This window comes from Oncorhynchus keta, chromosome 29, assembly GCF_023373465.1.
Source record: "Oncorhynchus keta strain PuntledgeMale-10-30-2019 chromosome 29, Oket_V2, whole genome shotgun sequence".
Classification (NCBI taxonomy): domain Eukaryota; kingdom Metazoa; phylum Chordata; class Actinopteri; order Salmoniformes; family Salmonidae; genus Oncorhynchus; species Oncorhynchus keta.
In genome coordinates this window covers 31,520,254-31,537,584 of record NC_068449.1, presented here as the reverse complement: position 1 = coordinate 31,537,584, position 17,331 = coordinate 31,520,254, and the positions used below count along the sequence as shown (strand labels likewise).

General features: G+C 41.9%; 1 protein-coding gene across 1 annotated transcript in view; it reads right to left on the bottom strand.

Annotated features, from left to right (window-relative positions):
• Positions 1-1,704: 1,704 nt before the first annotated feature.
• sptbn5 (spectrin, beta, non-erythrocytic 5) overlaps positions 1,705-17,331 on the bottom strand; it is a 57,744-nt gene continuing 42,117 nt past the window's right edge. The window contains exons 45-71 of the mRNA XM_035743279.1: positions 16,341-16,454; positions 16,088-16,209; positions 14,964-15,126; positions 14,597-14,785; positions 14,353-14,430; positions 14,053-14,225; positions 13,820-13,910; positions 12,249-12,395; positions 11,882-12,019; positions 10,460-10,716; positions 9,992-10,178; positions 9,493-9,705; positions 8,759-8,955; positions 8,307-8,511; positions 7,833-8,009; positions 7,431-7,586; positions 7,023-7,240; positions 6,600-6,789; positions 6,203-6,379; positions 5,829-5,936; positions 4,967-5,713; positions 4,765-4,833; positions 4,519-4,602; positions 4,312-4,403; positions 4,003-4,122; positions 3,490-3,791; positions 1,705-3,237 (exon numbers count right to left, since the gene is read on the bottom strand). Coding sequence (XP_035599172.1) covers positions 3,089-3,237; positions 3,490-3,791; positions 4,003-4,122; positions 4,312-4,403; positions 4,519-4,602; positions 4,765-4,833; positions 4,967-5,713; positions 5,829-5,936; positions 6,203-6,379; positions 6,600-6,789; positions 7,023-7,240; positions 7,431-7,586; positions 7,833-8,009; positions 8,307-8,511; positions 8,759-8,955; positions 9,493-9,705; positions 9,992-10,178; positions 10,460-10,716; positions 11,882-12,019; positions 12,249-12,395; positions 13,820-13,910; positions 14,053-14,225; positions 14,353-14,430; positions 14,597-14,785; positions 14,964-15,126; positions 16,088-16,209; positions 16,341-16,454 — 4,863 coding nt within the window. The 3' untranslated portion in view covers positions 1,705-3,088. The remainder of the gene's footprint in view (positions 3,238-3,489; positions 3,792-4,002; positions 4,123-4,311; positions 4,404-4,518; positions 4,603-4,764; positions 4,834-4,966; positions 5,714-5,828; positions 5,937-6,202; positions 6,380-6,599; positions 6,790-7,022; positions 7,241-7,430; positions 7,587-7,832; positions 8,010-8,306; positions 8,512-8,758; positions 8,956-9,492; positions 9,706-9,991; positions 10,179-10,459; positions 10,717-11,881; positions 12,020-12,248; positions 12,396-13,819; positions 13,911-14,052; positions 14,226-14,352; positions 14,431-14,596; positions 14,786-14,963; positions 15,127-16,087; positions 16,210-16,340; positions 16,455-17,331) is intronic.

Sequence of the window (17,331 nt, the reverse complement as noted above, 5' to 3'; positions counted from 1 at the left end):
TGTTGTGTGGAAATAAGACGATAGGCAAGCAGACATATACCGCAAAACTCCGTTATAAAACTGGCCCACATCTGTGAGAGCAGAGAGCCCCCTAGCGGTAGAGGAGCGAAGGGCTTTTGGTTTAAAAAGAAGGCGTATCCCGGAGAGGGAATCTTATTGTTTATTGGAGAAAGGAATTTTGATTAAATCGATTCAATGAAAATTCAATGTTTGATCGGGACTTTAAATAAAAATCACCTAAAACTATTGTCTGCATGTGTTTTAATGGAACATTAAAACAAGTTCACCCTGCAGTTTATAAGCAACTTAGAATAATTTTCTAATTGAGGTATGAAGATAAAGTATCTGTACAACTGTTGTCACAGCAAACCGTGTATATTTATTTATAAACGTGATAAATAATAATGAATCATTATTAGATATTATTTGATCATACATTTGATTATCAAATTGGTCTGATTGTGGGTTCATTTTATGGACCTAACCTACCGGCAACTTTACAATGCTGTTTGTCGTTTAGAGGTGCTGCTGTGTTACGGTATTGTGAATCTGTATGACTATATAACGGACAAGTCTACAGTATTTTGACTGTTGTGTTCTGTAGTAATGTGTGGATATTTGAACCATACTTCAAAAGGTGAATAGAGACTATTTGCCTTTCGTTTTCCCTAAATGTACACTTGGCTATTTTATGAACTTATTGGTTTACTCAAGGAGTGGGAGCCCAATTTAACCAAGCTTAAATTGGGTATGTGTGTGTGTGGCATACATTTGTATCCTGCAATAAATCTTAAAAATGAGAAGTAAACTGTAAATATAAAGCCAATTTGAATACACATCAGGGGGTTTTAATTTACTATCGTGTATAGGTCTATTGAATGAATTAGAAACAAAACACAAAATTGAGGATAAGAGATGTGTCCCTTTTACAATCTTGTCATTTTGGGAAATAGCCTATTATTTTGAGTTTTAAAATTAGTTTCTCAAGAATAATGTATTTCCGATTTATTTGACTGATTTTACTGGCCGGGAACAACATTGTTAAATCTTTGAGCTGTGTGGTGATTCATTAAATCAGCTGCAGCTGCTTTGGGAGACGCGTGATCCGAATAACAACTAGGGACTGGCTTCTGATCAAATAACCTATCGAATGAAGACAATTCTATAGTCTTGGGGTTACCAACATAGTTTACAATGAAATGTTTTTGCAAGCAAGCGGAATGATGCGATTTTGTAGAACAGGAAATACAGGCACATATATTCTGTGTTAATATTCAATAGAATTTGTAAGGCTACATCTGGTGCTTTGACAAATAAACAATTTTCCACCCTGTAACCTGGTAGAGCATGACATTTGCTTATGGATGATTTCTAAATAATCTCTGTATAGGCCTTCTTAAGCCTTACATTTTTGAACATGTCAAATGTGTTATTATTACTATACAATTGGGCTGTTTTTTTCTTTCTTTTTCTTTTCGATTACAATTCAAACGCAAGGCTACCGTGTTCAAAACACGATGTCCTTTAATTAGGCCTACTGGAAAACCTCAAACTAATGTAAACGTAATAAATAAACCTACTATAAATACTAACCATCGCACAGAAATGATCCAGAAATAAACTACCAAAATAAATTATCTTGCCCATAACCTCTATATATTACAATCATTGTGTTTGAGGCAATAAAAGAGCCCAGATATGAAATCCCTTTATGATTTTTATTCTACCCACACGTCTATTCTAATGACACCAAAATAAGTAATCAAACCCATGACCTGAAATATCATGGCACATTACCCAAATGGTTTAACAAGTTAAATGCAATAATCACAAATAGACAAAGCTCAAGATGTTAAATCAATGGCAACATCTCGAATTAACTTTTGAACTGCAAGGGATAGACTGTCTTGTTGCTTTATTGTCTCTGACGCCATCAAGCGGTAGCAAATGTTGCTGACTCATGAAGGCATATAGTCCGGAAGGCCTAGGATCGAAAATGTTGAAAGATCATACATTTGTGGCATGTACTTTGCTGACACTTATTGTAGGGTTGTATATTGTGGTACAATTCTTTACGCATTTCTCAATTCCAGTGAAATTGAGCATTTCCATCAAAGACATGTATTTTTACAGAATCCGCAAAACACACATAACCGTTTAATCAGATGATCAAAAGTGAAGGTATTTTGGCTACTAGCCTACACAAAAAAAGCGTAATACATGTGGAATATTGGATGACAAAAATTGTCCCCTAATTTTATCTGAATGCAGGCTTTTATTATACTAACACATTCTCAATCTAAAATATGTCATTTAGTTGATTCTTAGTTGCAGTCTAAACCGAAAGTAATTAAAATACGAATGACTTTTGCAAAATGTATAATGTAAAAGTTGTAAAAGTACACCCATCATAATCACAAGGTCATTAAGTTATGGCATGAAAATGAATTGCAAAAATTATACTAACTTTGAAAAATGTCCTCTCATTTCATTTGACTAAAATATTTAAAGAATACACTTCATATCATGCATTTCTTTCTCACTCAATATGCTGTTAAAAATATTTTCACATTTTCAAAACAATATTGGCAGCCTATAATCCATACAATTAAATATCGGTGACATATTTACTTAAAATAGACATGTATAATTCTAATATCGGCAAATCTGTCATTGACATAATGCATTAATAAACGTGAAACTTCTTTTGAGCATGGTAAGGATGATCTATTTATACGTTTCTACACAAGAGATATTAGTTCAATTACCAAATGTGGTGATTCGAAAATGATTGTGGTTTGAAATGTGTAAAATGAAATAGGCCAAACTGAATGTAATTATTTCTATTGAATATATAAATTCGCTTTTTATATAGGCACTGGCATAAAATCTCATGAGCATGCAGCCATCTTGAGTAGATCAACGCAAGGAGAAAATGAACATACAAATTGTTGCTAACATATCATAAACCAATGCTAATGGTTAACAACAGAAAGATTGTGGCATTTGATTTGACCATTGTAAAGGTAATATTAAGATATAAATTGGTAAGATGACTCTATTCTAATAACACAGGAAATATCCCAAATCACTTTCCGAAGAGCTTCTTGAAGACACTCTTGTTCTTGGGTTTGTCTTTGGTCTCAGGGTCATTGAGGCTTTGTGGAGGTAGAGGAGGTTGGGCGGTGGAGGGATGCCTCCCCTGTAAGGAACTCAGGCTCTGAGTTATTACAGTCCCTGGAACAAGACCGCACATTATGTTATGAGGCATCAAAGTATTTCAGAGTATTTCATAACGATTTATTAATATAATTACAATGTTAACATGCCAAAAAATGCAGTGAAGAATTTAATTTCTTTGTGTACCAAAATGGTTGTTTGTAACCATTGTGTTGGTTATGCAGTCTCACCTGGAATTTATTTCAGTTTCAAAATGGCTGTTTTTGTAATATTTCAAGTTGTGGGAAACTAATGCATGTGTAGTCTCACCTTCATCTTTGGTCCCCCCTCCTGTAGGGTAGCGGTGCTTGTTGTAATAGGTATGGGGGGGCTTTGGTGGTGGCCCTATATCACTCTCAAAACTTTCATTGGAAACCACACTTTCTCTGGAGCCAACTCTAGAACCAAAACTTTCACGGGAGCCAACTCTAGAATCAACACTTTCACTGGAGCCAACTCTGGAACCAACGCTTTCACTGGAGCCAACTCTGAGAAACCCTTTGTTCTCAGAAGCATCATTGATGTTGACCTGTTTGGAGTACTGATGATCTACTGTGTCCTTTGAGGAGTTCCTGAAAGAAATGGGAATTGGCAAATGTTTCAAATATCAAGATACTATATTCACTCAATTTTATAATGAGAACTACACTCAAAAACACCAGGATTCAAATCAATTGTTTATTAGGCAAACTATTCCGGTAAAGGCACTGGTAAAATATGTGTTATTCATTTATTAATAACAACATTTTAAGAAATGGACCTTCTGTTTGACAGTTGCCTTACCCAGAATCCTCAGAGTCAGAGGAGCTTCCAGACTTGGTGCAGTTCTGAAGTTCCTCTACCCATTTGAGCTGCTGCTCTCGGCTAAAGGCAGCGAACAGGTACTGACTTCCATCATCCAGACTAACGGACATACACAGACAGCAGAACAGACGGTCATATACAATTACATTTTGTCAGAGGAGGCAGTCTTTGTATACTTTATGTACAAGTCCTCAAACTTCTAACATGGCATGTTTTATACAGTACTTAGAAATAGCTTGATTTTCCACTTTAAGCATGGATTCTCTTTCAATAATGTTTAAGGCTCACGTTAGTTTGAAGGTATGGTCTTTTCTCCTATAGTATGGGTTTTCCTTACACACTGCTCTAACCATATTGATGGGGGGCCATAGGGAAGACCTCTGTAAAAGAAAAAGCAGTGACATACTGTACGTTCAAAAGTCATTATTCTCTCTAAAAGCACCTGTGAATTTAACTTCAAAATATTGTTCTGTAGACTTCATGAATAAGCAGTACCTCTGTAGCTGCGTCTCTGTCTTTGAAAAGATTGAGTGTCTCCCTCTCCAGTAATGCATAGACAGTATCCCAGTTCTCCAACCCCTGCAAACCAATACAGTTTCACAGTTTTACTGCTTTATCTTATTGTAAATCATGAATGATTTGATCATTTAAAAAAAACACTGGAGATGACCTAGCATCAACAATTGTTTTAGGTCAGAATGTTTCGGTCCTCCACATTGAGAAAGTAAAACAGGGTCTTACTTTGTTTCCGCTTTGTTTCACCTTGATCTCCAACATCCCATCCATTCTGGCAGGCACTTGACCACTGACCTACACAGATGTAAACAACACAGTTCTCAAGATGGAAAACAGTAGACATAGTGTAAAACGTAAACAAACATGTGTTATCCACTCAGATTCAGAGTGTAGTTTGTTAATTAGTTAGTTCGTGATCTGATCTCACATCAGATGTTGAGTCTGACAGCGTCGCCATCTCCTCCGGTAGGTCCTCTAGTTTCCTGTGGTGTAGCAGTAGAGGGGAAGGGGGCAGGTCTCTGGAGGGGGGAGGGACATCTCCAGAGAGGGGAGGGAGTTTAGGGGGTGTGGTGGGTTCGTTATCTGGCTGCTCAGGATTTTCAGAGAGGACAGGTGCAGATACAGGTGAGGGTAGGGGAGATGCACGTGAGGCTGGCTCAGGTGAGGTTGGGGCTGGGGCCGACACAGGTGTTTCTGGGGCCAGCTCCTCATGCCTGGCTAACGTCTTTTTGAGGGAGAGCCTTGGCTTGGGGGCGATAGATGGTCTATCTGTGGGAGACAACTCTTCTTCCTTCACTGACAATCTATGGGGTCTGTAGCAGGAGTGGCTACTGCTCTCTGTAGCGGGAGAGGATGGAGGGGATGGAGGAGGGTTGACTGGAGGGGCGAAGCGTGGGGATCTAGAGGGGGCCACAGAGGCAAGGTTCTGGGTGGTCAGGGCCCTAGGGAAGGGGCTGGGAGGGGGGCTGCTGGAGATGGAGGGAGATGAATCTGGATCAGGTGTTTTGCCGGTGCTGGTTCTGCGGACCCAGTCTGTGGGTTTTAGGGGTTTAGGGCCAGTGTATCGGGGGGTCTTCGGGTCAGACGGTTTCCTCTTCAGGGAGGTCACCCTGGAAAGCTTCTTCCTGGAATTGTCTCCATCATCACCATGGAAGCTTTGTAATCTCTGCTCTCTCTAAAAAAAATATAGAATAAAACTATGTGTGGTTTAATGGAGTTAGCCAAAATTCAACAGCCATAACATCAGTTGTCAGGAAAGGTGAATTAGCGTCCTCTCATATTTCACTCACCTGTGTTTTCTTCTTCTGTAAGGTGCTAAACCTGTCACTCTGGGCTTGAATCATAGCCTCCAAGTCCTCCTGTTTCTTCATCAACTCCAGAACGTCTGACACAGAGTCCTGGAAAAGGAGACATCACTGAGCATCTTAACAAGGCTTAACCAACTTTCACTTAGTGGGTCAAAAAGGAAATGACATAGAACTAAAACCAATGACCAGTATCATCAAAAATATGGAATTCAAGAAAATATTCACTATTTCATACTATTGTCAGAAAGCATGATGATTTATATAAGTGACAAGGTTCAAACCCTGGTCTCCTGCGCCACAATCCTATGTTAACACCTAGGCTTTTAATTGGGCTGTCCACCAGTTAAAAGACTCACCCCGTACTCCTCTACCCTCAGAGTAGCTTCGTAGGTACTGAGCCAGTGCTCTGCCTGCTCCAGCTCCCTCTGTAGATGTAGGATCTCCAGTTCCTCCTGGTACAACACCCTCCTCTCCTCCCAGACCTCCTGCACCCGCGTCTCCAGCTCCTGCAGCTCCAGAAGACGCTCCCCCAACTGCAATTTGGCAGCAATAGACAGCTTTATTCAATGTTCCTATAACAATATTTAACATTGTGGCACAAGACATATCAATAGAAACAAGGACAATAATGCTTAAAATAATGAAAAAAATTCATTAGCAAAAGAGAAATGTAACATTTCCGTATCTTAGCATTACATTGATGTTTAGGTTTCTTTGACATTATGTCTTAATTGTTAAGTACTGTGTCATTACCTCTTGGCACATGAAGTTGCCTTCCTCCACGAGGTATCTGCCCTCATCTTTCACAGCCTGTGATTTGTTGAGCTGCTTGTCAATCTGAACATGGTACTCTTCGTGTCTTTTGATTAGCTGCTCCAGGTCAGCACCCTCCCCTCCTGACCCCTCCCCTCTCACCAGGGACAGGGTCTCTTTCAGCCATGCCCTGGGCAACACAGGGAAAAATAAAATAACCTCATGATTGAAAACGTAATCGCACTTAAATTTACTTTAAAATGTTCAAATTAGATCCAGGTCACACCTCAATAATTATACGTTCATAAAGCATACATTACACATCTATAAGCACATCATAAATGTGACATTATAGAATTGGGTCTCATCTTGGGTCTTAGCTTATCAAACCTAATTACATGAAATCAAAAGAAGTAGACCTACATGAGTTCTGTCCACTCTGTGAGGTATCTCTGCATCGCCTCAGCCTGCCCCAGTCTCTTCCTGCGTTGGATGGCCTTGGCATGCAGACTAGCCCAGCTAGCCTCCACTTCCTGTAGTCTCTCACCCAGACTGGCCTGCACCTGGGGGTACTTCCTGGTTAGGCCCCGCCCCTCCTCTTTAGTCCGAGACACCTCTCCCTCGATTACCACCAAGTCTCTCTGGAAACAAACAGTTATTTGATGGGTGAGTTAGTGTAACCGGCTGTTAGCCCACCGAGTTAAAGGCATTCGTTTAGGGAGCTAAAGCAAGTCATCAGGCCTTGGATGGCTAATGGAGTCTGCCTCAATGAAACTGCTCTGCTACCATCTCAGTCAAACATGTTGAATGAACTTGGGTTGTGTACTCTACCTCCAGTCCTTCATGTTGTCTGATGAGTGCCTGGATACTGAGTAGATCGTGATCGTGGTCGTCAGAGTCCAACACCACCTCCTTCTCACTCATCCAACCCTTCAGCTCGTCCACGTCATGGTCAAACTGGTGCACCTCTCGGGCAGACTTCAGGTTCTGTCACACAAAATGGCTGCTAAATCACCATGGCTCAGGTCAATTACCCACAGTAATATATAAACAATACTTAGAAGGAGAGTGTTTAACGCACATCAAGCTTGGTACAGGAGCTGAGGGAAAGAACAAAAATAGGGCCACTATAGAAATGTGAGTCGACGTTGCCTTTCTGCCCTACCGTTTAATGTCCCACTTAAGTAGCGACTTATAATATTATTGATAGAAGAACTGGACTTAGACTTTTACCTCCGCTCTAATCTTCACATTCTGGTTGAGATCGTCCCATAATTTGTGCAGCGCTGCCTCTCGTCTCGGGCCTTCAGCAGACTTCACCTCTTGTCGTAGTTGTTGAACAGTGTTGAGTTTACTCTGGCCCAGCGTGTTCACCTCAGCCACAAAGTCTTCAAACTTCTTCTGCAACATCTGGAAGACAGTAACTTTATGATGAAAAGTGTGGCCTGCCTCTAAACTAAAATGCATTCGATATCGATCATCACTTGTCTGATTACAGTCTTGGTAAAGACTGTGTTTCACTAGAGCAATATATAAACGATACATATACACCCAACAGCTGAAACAAACTGTCCAGTACTTGGCGTATCCATACTGGCCCTATTCCCATCCTCCAAGACATGGGTCAAAACTTTTAAAAACACTTGAGCTGCACCTAATTTGCTCTGTATAATGGAACCAATAGAATAGTCCACTCTGCATCTATACCTCCACATCCTCCAGGTCTTGTCCAAAGTCTTCTGACTCAGCCAGGGTCTTGCGGGAGCACAGCCAGTTCTGCAGCTCCCGGGCCTCTCTCTCAAACACATAAAGGTTCAGCTGATCCTCCAGAGCTGCCCGTCGCGAGCCAGAGACACGCAGCAGACTCTCATACTCACCCAGCACGTGTGGAAGACTCTTACTCACTAAATGGCTGACGTGAAATGAGAGAAATGGTATCATGTCAATGGGCTTACAACATTTGGAATGAGAAACAAACATTAAGAAATAAACTAAATGCATTTAGAAAATCACTAAATGTACATATTTCAAATATGCGAATGTAGTTAAATATGTGAATATATAAAATGAATATATCTGTGAGACCACATATGTTAATTCCTGACATTGATAACAGATCAAGTGAATAATGTACATACTGTAAGGTTTGTATGCTGTACCTGTTGGGGTGGCCACAGTGCTCCAGTTTAGCGCCAGTCTCCTGAAGAGACTCTACTTTCAGCCGCTGGTTCTCCATGTCCAGGTCTACAGAGTCCAGGTTCCTCAGGAGGACCTCAGTGGCCTCCTCACTCTTCCCAAAATCTTTTGACTCTAACATTGGTCTCTGCTCATCCATCCACAGTTCTAGCTCTGAAACCTAAAGAGAAATGTAAGCTTATAAAAGGTTCTTCAGTGGGCATCATATCTGGGTGGCACATACAGTGCCTTGCGAAAGTATTCGGCCCCCTTGAACTTTGCGACCTTTTGCCACATTTCAGGCTTCAAACATAAAGAAATAAAACTGTATTTTTTTGTGAAGAATCAACAACAAGTGGGACACAATCATGAAGTGGAACGACATTTATTGGATATTTCAAACTTGCACGCCCAATTTTTCAGTTTTTGATTTGTTAAAAAAGTTTGAAATATCCAATAAATGTCGTTCCACTTCATGATTGTGTCCCACTTGTTGTTGATTCTTCACAAACAAATACAGTTTTATATCTTTATGTTTGAAGCCTGAAATGTGGCAAAAGGTCGCAAAGTTCAAGGGGGCCGAATACTTTCGCAAGGCACTGTAAGTCCCTCACTGTAGAAAGATGTATTAGGAGAGAGTTTTTGTGGATTGTGGAACCTGTGTTTGTGTCCAAAGAGAATGTATAGAGACTATAGAGTTGTGGTCACAGTTATCTACCTCAGAGAGGAAGGTCTGTATTTTCAGAGCCTCCTGTAGCAGTCGGCCCTTGTTTTCTGACTCTCTCGTCAGGCTCTCAAAAATCTTCTTGAGCTCAGCCAGCTTCTCGCTGATCTCATGCGAGGCAAAGTGTCTGCCCCTCACCAGGTTCTGCCCTGCATTCTGGACAGCCTGCACCAGAGGGGTACGGCTCACTATCTCTTGCACCAGAGCCTGCACACACACACACACACACACACACACACACACACACACACACACACACACACACACACACACACACACACACACACACACACACACACACACACACACACACACACACACACACACACACACACACACACACAGAGGTTCGATCAATCAACCAATGGAATCTGACATGCATAACACTTTTTACAAATACATTTCTCACAAAGTTCTTGACAGAACCCCAAGCCCAACGTTGTTGTTAGTATCTTAACTGCAAACTGGAGCATTGACCATCCCTGTCTCTGACCTGATGTTTTTTGACCATAGACTGAGTACTCTGTAGGGAGGTTCCCCAGTCTTTGGCGGAGGCAGAGGGCAGTTTGTCCTGGACCCAGACCAGCTCATCCTCCATGTCACGGTAGAACTGGAACAGCAGCTGCCAGGATTCTAAGGTCTCCCGTCGGTTCTGCAATGGCTCAGCCAGACTGTTATACCTGCAATAACGAAAGTTGGTTAAAATCAGTCTTGAAGGATCATGTAAAAAAAAAGAAAGGTCCCAAAACTTACTACTGTGCAAAACTCTTACAATTCCTTTCACAAGCGCAGTCTCACAGCCATGCAGTATTGGTGTGTGTGTGCTCTGTTACATAGTAATAAACACGTGTTTTGTTAATCTGTGTTTTGTTACTCTGACTAATATTTAAATGTAGCTGGGGAGAATCAAAGACATAATATGCTTTGCCAGTATTATTTATATATGCCAGTATTTATTTACCTATTGACAGTTTGGCCTACTCGTTGCTGGATCTCCCGGGCCAGGAAGTTGCCCTTGGAGCTGAAGTCCTTGGCTGTATCCACCAGGCCCTGGACCCTCTCCAGATAGCCATCCACTACCTCCTCCAGGTCCTGTAGAGCCTTCAGCAGCCTGTTGACTGACGGGAGGTCAGTGCCACAGTCCTCGTTGGTTACTTCAACTTCTACGGACCCAAGCCACTCCTCGATGTCGTCCAGAGAACGTTGGAACTGTAAAGCCTGGTGGTAGAAAATGACAAATTCATAGAAGAATTATAGCTTAACACTTTACTTAAAGACCAATAGCAGTCAAAATGTGTTTTATATCATATTGTACAACAGCTGATGAAACTAACACTGTAAAAGTATGAAGGCATTTGATCAGTGTTATTTCCTAATAGTTGCTGGTACAATCTACACAAGACCTTCTATTCAGCAGGTTTTGCATGGGTGGAGTTTTGGCTTGCCTCGTGACACCAGCAGCCGATATAAGTTAATATAGACCAATAACAAAAGAGAGTCTAACTCCGACCACTCCCAGACAGTCCTAGCTAAATTCCTGTTTGAGAATTTGTTTTGTTAAAAAGCTATTTTTGTTTCTTTTCAACCAAAATTATAAAAGTCAGGTATTTAATTGTTGCCCAGAAAGGATTTGATATTGAAATAAAAACAGCTGCAATCGGCCTTTAAAGCAGAATGCTTTATTACTTGATTATTTTACCTGGAGGGGATGTTGTCTCTGCAAATACACTACATGACCAAAAGTATGTGGACACATGCACATGTGCGGGGCTGCTCGGCCATGGAAACCCATTTCACGAAGCTCCGGAAAAACAGTTATTGTGCTGACAATGCTTGCAGAGGCAGTATTGCAACCCGAGCACAGACGATTTCTACCTGTTTACATGCATCAGCACTCGCTGGTCTCGTTCAGCACTCGCCGGTCTCGTTCAGCACTCACCGGTCCTGTTCTGTGAGCTTGTGTAGCCTACCATAAGCTGAGCTGCTGTTGCTTCTAGACATTTCCACTTCACAATAACAGGACTTACACTTGACAGGGACAGCTCTAACTGCGCAGAACTTTCACGAACTGACTTGTTGGAAAGGTGACATCCTATGACGGGGCCACATTAAAAGTCACTGAGCTCTTCAGTAAGATCATTCTATTACCAATGTTTCCCTAAGGAGATTGCATGGGTGTGTGCCCGATTTTATACACCTGTCAGCAACGGCGCGTGTGGCTGAAATAGCTGAATCCACATACTTTTGTATGTGTAGGCGACCAATAAAATTTGATTCAATTTTTAGTTTATCATCTCATAAAAGTTACATTATCTTTTTCACAGTATCATCTACTGTATCTATCATCAAAGACGAGTACAATACGTCTATGAGGTGCAAATACCTGGTAGGCCTGCTGCAGACGAGATTTCTTCTCTTTACAGTTGTTGAGGAGCAGGTCCCAGCCATGGTTAAGGTCCTTCAGCCACGGTTTGATCTTCCCAGGAGTGGAGTGACCCGCTGCTATCATTCTCTCCCCCTCCTGGTGGTGAACATTGACTCAATAACACTTGCCTAGACCAGTCACTGCTAACTAACTGTACTGTGGATAACATCTGCCGAGACACTGGTCTCAGAGCTTGCAGATTCTATGAAGGACAGAGAGCTATGTTATTCTATCATAAGGTGTATTGAGCTGTCATAAGCCATATGAAAGTACTGAGATAATACTCTGTGATTAATGTGCACTGAAAGCACTTCTTCACACATACCTTAGTAAGAGTGTCAACTCGGTTACGGTTGGCTAAGATCTCAGCCTCAAAGCTCTGGTGTTTCAGCAGTTTGGCCTGGAGGTTGATGGGGTCTCTCCAGCTTTCATCCAGGGCCACTGCATTCCTCTCATTGAGCCACGAGCACACCTGCAGGTTCCAGTTATCACACATTACTTTACAGGTTCAAGGTACTACACATTACTTACAGTGCCTTCAGAAAGCATTCATACCCCTTGACTTATTCCACATTTTGTGTTACAGCCTAAATTAAGAATTGATTAAATAGATTAGTTCTCAACCATCTGCACACAATACCCCATAATGACAAAGTGAAAATGAAACACAGAAATATCTCATTTACATAAGTATTCACACACCCGATGCTATGAACCTCCAAATTAAGCTCAGGAAGCATCCAATTTTCTTTGATAATCCATGTCACTACAACTTGATTGGAGTTGACCTGTGGCCAATTCAACTGTTTGGACATGATTGAGAAAGACACACAACTGTCTATATAAGGTCCCACAGTTGACAGAACATGTCAGAGCTGAAAATATACTATGAAGTCCAAGGGCCTGTCCGTAGATCTCCGAGATAGAAATGTGATGAAACATATATCCGGGGAAGGGTATAAAACCATTTCTAGAGTGTTTAAAGTTTCCAATACCACAGTGGTCTCCATCATTGGGAAATGGGAAAAATATTGAACTACCCAGACTCTGCCTTGAGCTAGCCGTCCAACCAAACCGAGCAACCGGGCAAAAAAGACCTTGGTCAAGGAGATGATCAAGAACCCAATGAACACACAGAACTGCATAGTTCCTTGGCTGAGATGGGAGAACCTGCCAGGACAACAGTCTCTACAGCACATCAGTTTGGAAAAAGACATGTAAAAGACTGAGATCATAAGGCAAAAGGTTTAGTGGTCTGATGAGACAAAAAGTTTTGGCATGAATGCAAAGCGCTATGTCTGGAGAACCAGGCACAGCTCATCACCCATTTAACCGTAAAGCATGGTGGTGGGAACATCATCCTATGGGGATGCAGGGACTGAGAGACTGGAAAGAATAGAGGGAATAATGAAAGGAGGCAAATACAGGCAAATCCTTGATGAGAACCTACTTCATAATGCAAACAACCTTAGACTGGGACGAAGATGTATGTTCCAACAGGACAATGACCCCAAGCTTACAGCCAAAGCAACACCAGGATGGCTTCAGAACAAGAATGTGAAAATCCTTGAGCGGCCCAGCCAAAGCCCAGATTTGAATCCCACTTTCTGTGGAAAGACTTAAAGATTGCTGTTCACTGCCGCTCCCCATCTAATTTAACAGAACTTGAGAAAATCTGCAGGGAAGAATGCGAGAAAATTCCCCAAATCCAGAAGTGCAAAGCTAATAGAGAAATACCCAAGACGACTCAAAGCTGTAATTGCCGCCAAAGGTGCTTCTACAAAGTATTGACTCAGGGGTATACTTATGTTTTAGTCTCGCATACCAACCTCATAGACCCACACTAACATGGAGTTGGTTAAAGTGGACTCGTCAAGCCGATCCAACTTGTCATACCTCATAGCTGCTACCCAGGAACTTCTGGAGTTGTAGAGATTCTTCAAGAGCCTTCCGGCGAACCTTACTCATTTCCAACAGTTTTCCTTTTCTGGAGAGAGGCATGTGTTTTGAGTCAGGTATAGCAAACAAAGGCAGAAGAAATCACTGCATACACCAAACAATACATTTGTATATGGGAAGTCTTTGAAAACAGGGAAATATTTGGCTCATAGTTCATTGTTGGCTTCTACCTGAGCAGCACAGACTTGCTCTTGCACTTGATATTGTCCGAGTCAAAGTGTTTCTGCTGGATCAGCTGTCGGGCGAACCGCTCCACTCCTTCCACCTGCTCCATCTGAGCATCCAGCGTGTTCTCAAACAGGGCTTGCTTTCTCTGGAGGGTCTCCACATCAGATAGAGAACTCTGCAATAAATCAATCAATGTCACAATTTAAAACAACACATCTTGATGCAGCCTTCATAAGTCCTTTAAAAAGGCCGACATAAATTGTTCACACATCATTTACGAGCAAATACATTTGAGTTCCTACCCCAAGGTCTTCATTGGCCAGAAAGGCCTCCTTGTTGCTCAACCAGCTCTCACTTTGCTCCATGTAGCCAAGGAATATCTGAAATGAAAACAAGATTTATGTAACTTATTTAAATGTATTTGACCCTTATTGTATTAGGTGCGTTGACTGCCAATAAGCAATAAATAAGCAGGAAAACATGCCGAATGTTCGATGAGCTACATTCGCAACATAAATTGTTCAAATGTCTCTAAGTTCGGGTTACCTGTAAGCCTAGAGCCTGATCCAGAGTCTTCTTCCTGTTCTGCCAGGTCTGGCTCAGACCCATCTTGGCCTCTTCCAGCTTGGTCAGAGACTTATTGATCTCTGATGATGAGCTGTGTCCAGACTTTACCAGACTCAGGCCAAAGTCTCTGACAGAGTCGATACGCTCCCCCCGTGCATCAATCTCAGTCTAGAACACATTAACACATTTAATCTCTTCCCGGAAACATACGTTTGCAATTTAAATGGGTCTTATGGGAGGTTAAAATATTTGTAAACCTCCTTTTCTAGTGAGACCTAGAAAGATAAAGAGCAAGGAGACCTAGAAAGATAGCCAAGATAACTTGAATATCATAATCGGTCGTCACCTTCCAGTCTTGATGTTCTACTATGAATCGCTCTGCCTCGTTCTTGCTCTTGGGCAGGCCTTTCTCTCCCATCTCAGAGCTCTGCTTCAGGGTCCAGTCCAGTAGGAGGCGCTGGTTAGCCTTGAACAGCTGCAGCTGGTGAGCCTCCTGCAGCCTCTCCTTCCTGTAACATCACTTCCTATAAGTCTCTCTGCTGCTTCCCCATACCCCATAATAATACAAATGGAAGTAGATGGTGTCCTAACAGAGCACACACATCTATACTGTCATAATGACTTGAATAATGATTCCATTGTGTAATTTTTGCAAGATCAAAGTACACTATATATACACATACGTATGTGGACAGCCCTTCAAATTAGAGGATTTGGCTATTTCAGCCACACACGTTGCGGACGGGTATATAGAATAAGGCACACAGCCATGCAATCTCCATAGACAAACACTGGCAGTAGAATGGCCTTATAGAAGAGCTCATTGACTTTCAACACGGCACCGTCACATGATGCCACCTTTCCAACAAGTCAGTTTGTGAAATTTCTGCCCTGCTAGAGTTGTAAGTTGATGCCAAGCTTCGGCTGGAGTGGTGTAAACTGGAGCAATGGAAACGTGTTCTCTGGAGTGATGAATCACGCTTCACCATCTGACAGTCCCACAGTCTAATCTGGGTTTGGCAGATGCCAGGAGAACGCTACCTGCCCCAATGCATAGTGCCAAATGTCAAGTTTGGTGGACGAGAAATAATTGTCTGGGGCTGTTTTTCATGGTTCGGGCTAGGTTGCAGTGAAGGGAAATCTTAACGCTACAGCATACAATGACATTCTAGACGATTCTGAGCTTACAATGCCATGCCTAATCTCCCACATCAGTGCCCGACCTCACTAATGCTCATGGCTGAATGGAAACAAGTCCTCACAGCAATGTTCCAACGTCGAGTGGAAAGCCTTCCCAGAAGAGTGGAGGCTGTTATGGAAGCCAAAGGGGAACCAACTCCATATTAATGCCCATGATTTTGGAATGAGACGTTCGACGGGCAGGTGTCCACATACTTTTGGTCGTGTAGTGTATCACGTTTGGAAAGAGTACATATTTTCAGGATATTTCAGTCATTATTTGCAACACACCTGAGTTTAATGTCCTTCTCCAGCTTCACAAGGCCGGTTTTGACCTCTTTCTGCTTTTTGCTCAGTTTGTCGGCCATCACAGACTGAGCTTTCAGGCGGTCAGCGGTGTCCTTTTCCAGTGCCTGGCAAATCAACACAAGACCAGGATGCAATTAGTTGGTCTTTCAAATATTTGATTCAATTCAACTATATTTTTCTGTTTCACTGTAAAACGTATTACAGTATATCGGGCCATGTTGTGGCTTCTTCTTACCTTGCCTCTTTCTTGTATGACTCCAGCCTCGCGTTCAGTCTCCTCGTGGCGTCGTATCAGATTCTCCACACTCTCCACATCCCAGCCACAGTCCTGGCCTTGCAGCAGATGCATCTACAATAGGAATCCCAGCAGATAGGAATTAAATACAATATGATGGGGACACACTGTCAAGACGACAAGGCTGTGTCATGACGTTGCCTTGTTGGTGAGGTTTATGACCCCCATAAATACCTTTCCCCCTTTCCTCTCTCTACTCTACAGACTTGAGTTTTGGAAAAGCTAACATAGAGAGAGTCTGGTAACATCAAAAGGGTGGGGAACGGAACCATATTTCGGTAATTCAACCAGTTGAAAATATCTGTTGGTACTTAAAGAATATAATGTCAGATCAGTTGTCGTCTGAGACATTATTACTGATGATAGGATGACATAAACTGTATCTTGGAAAGTCTACACATTCTATCAGATTCACATGGAACTATTGTGCAATTTAAATGTTTAAATATGAAGCTATTTGTGAAAGGATGAAATGTCATTTTAGCATCTAAATGAGAGAATTGTTTTCATAAGTGAACTATGCTCAACTCAGTGGCCCCGACCATGTGAACAGACATTGGTTGTAAACTATGAAACATGCCCTTCTCTCCACCATTACAAAAGCCTGTTGACGAAAAGTCAACCTTGTGTTCCCGATGACGTGAGGACTGTCCGTACATTTAAAAGGGCTAATACCAACTACAGAACTAAGCCAACCTCAGCGTGAGCTCTGGTTGCGAATGGTTGAACGACGACAACCTAACGAAATTAACATTGTGTTCCCGGTGAAGTGAGGCTTGATGTCCATACGGTTAAAATGGCAAATTTCAACGTGGAGGTGGCGATTGACACGCTGGAAGGATGAATTTCGACTATACCAGCCAGAATATAGCATGAGCTTATAGTATGGCAACTTGGTATGAACTTTGAACTCTTATTCACTAAAGAAGTG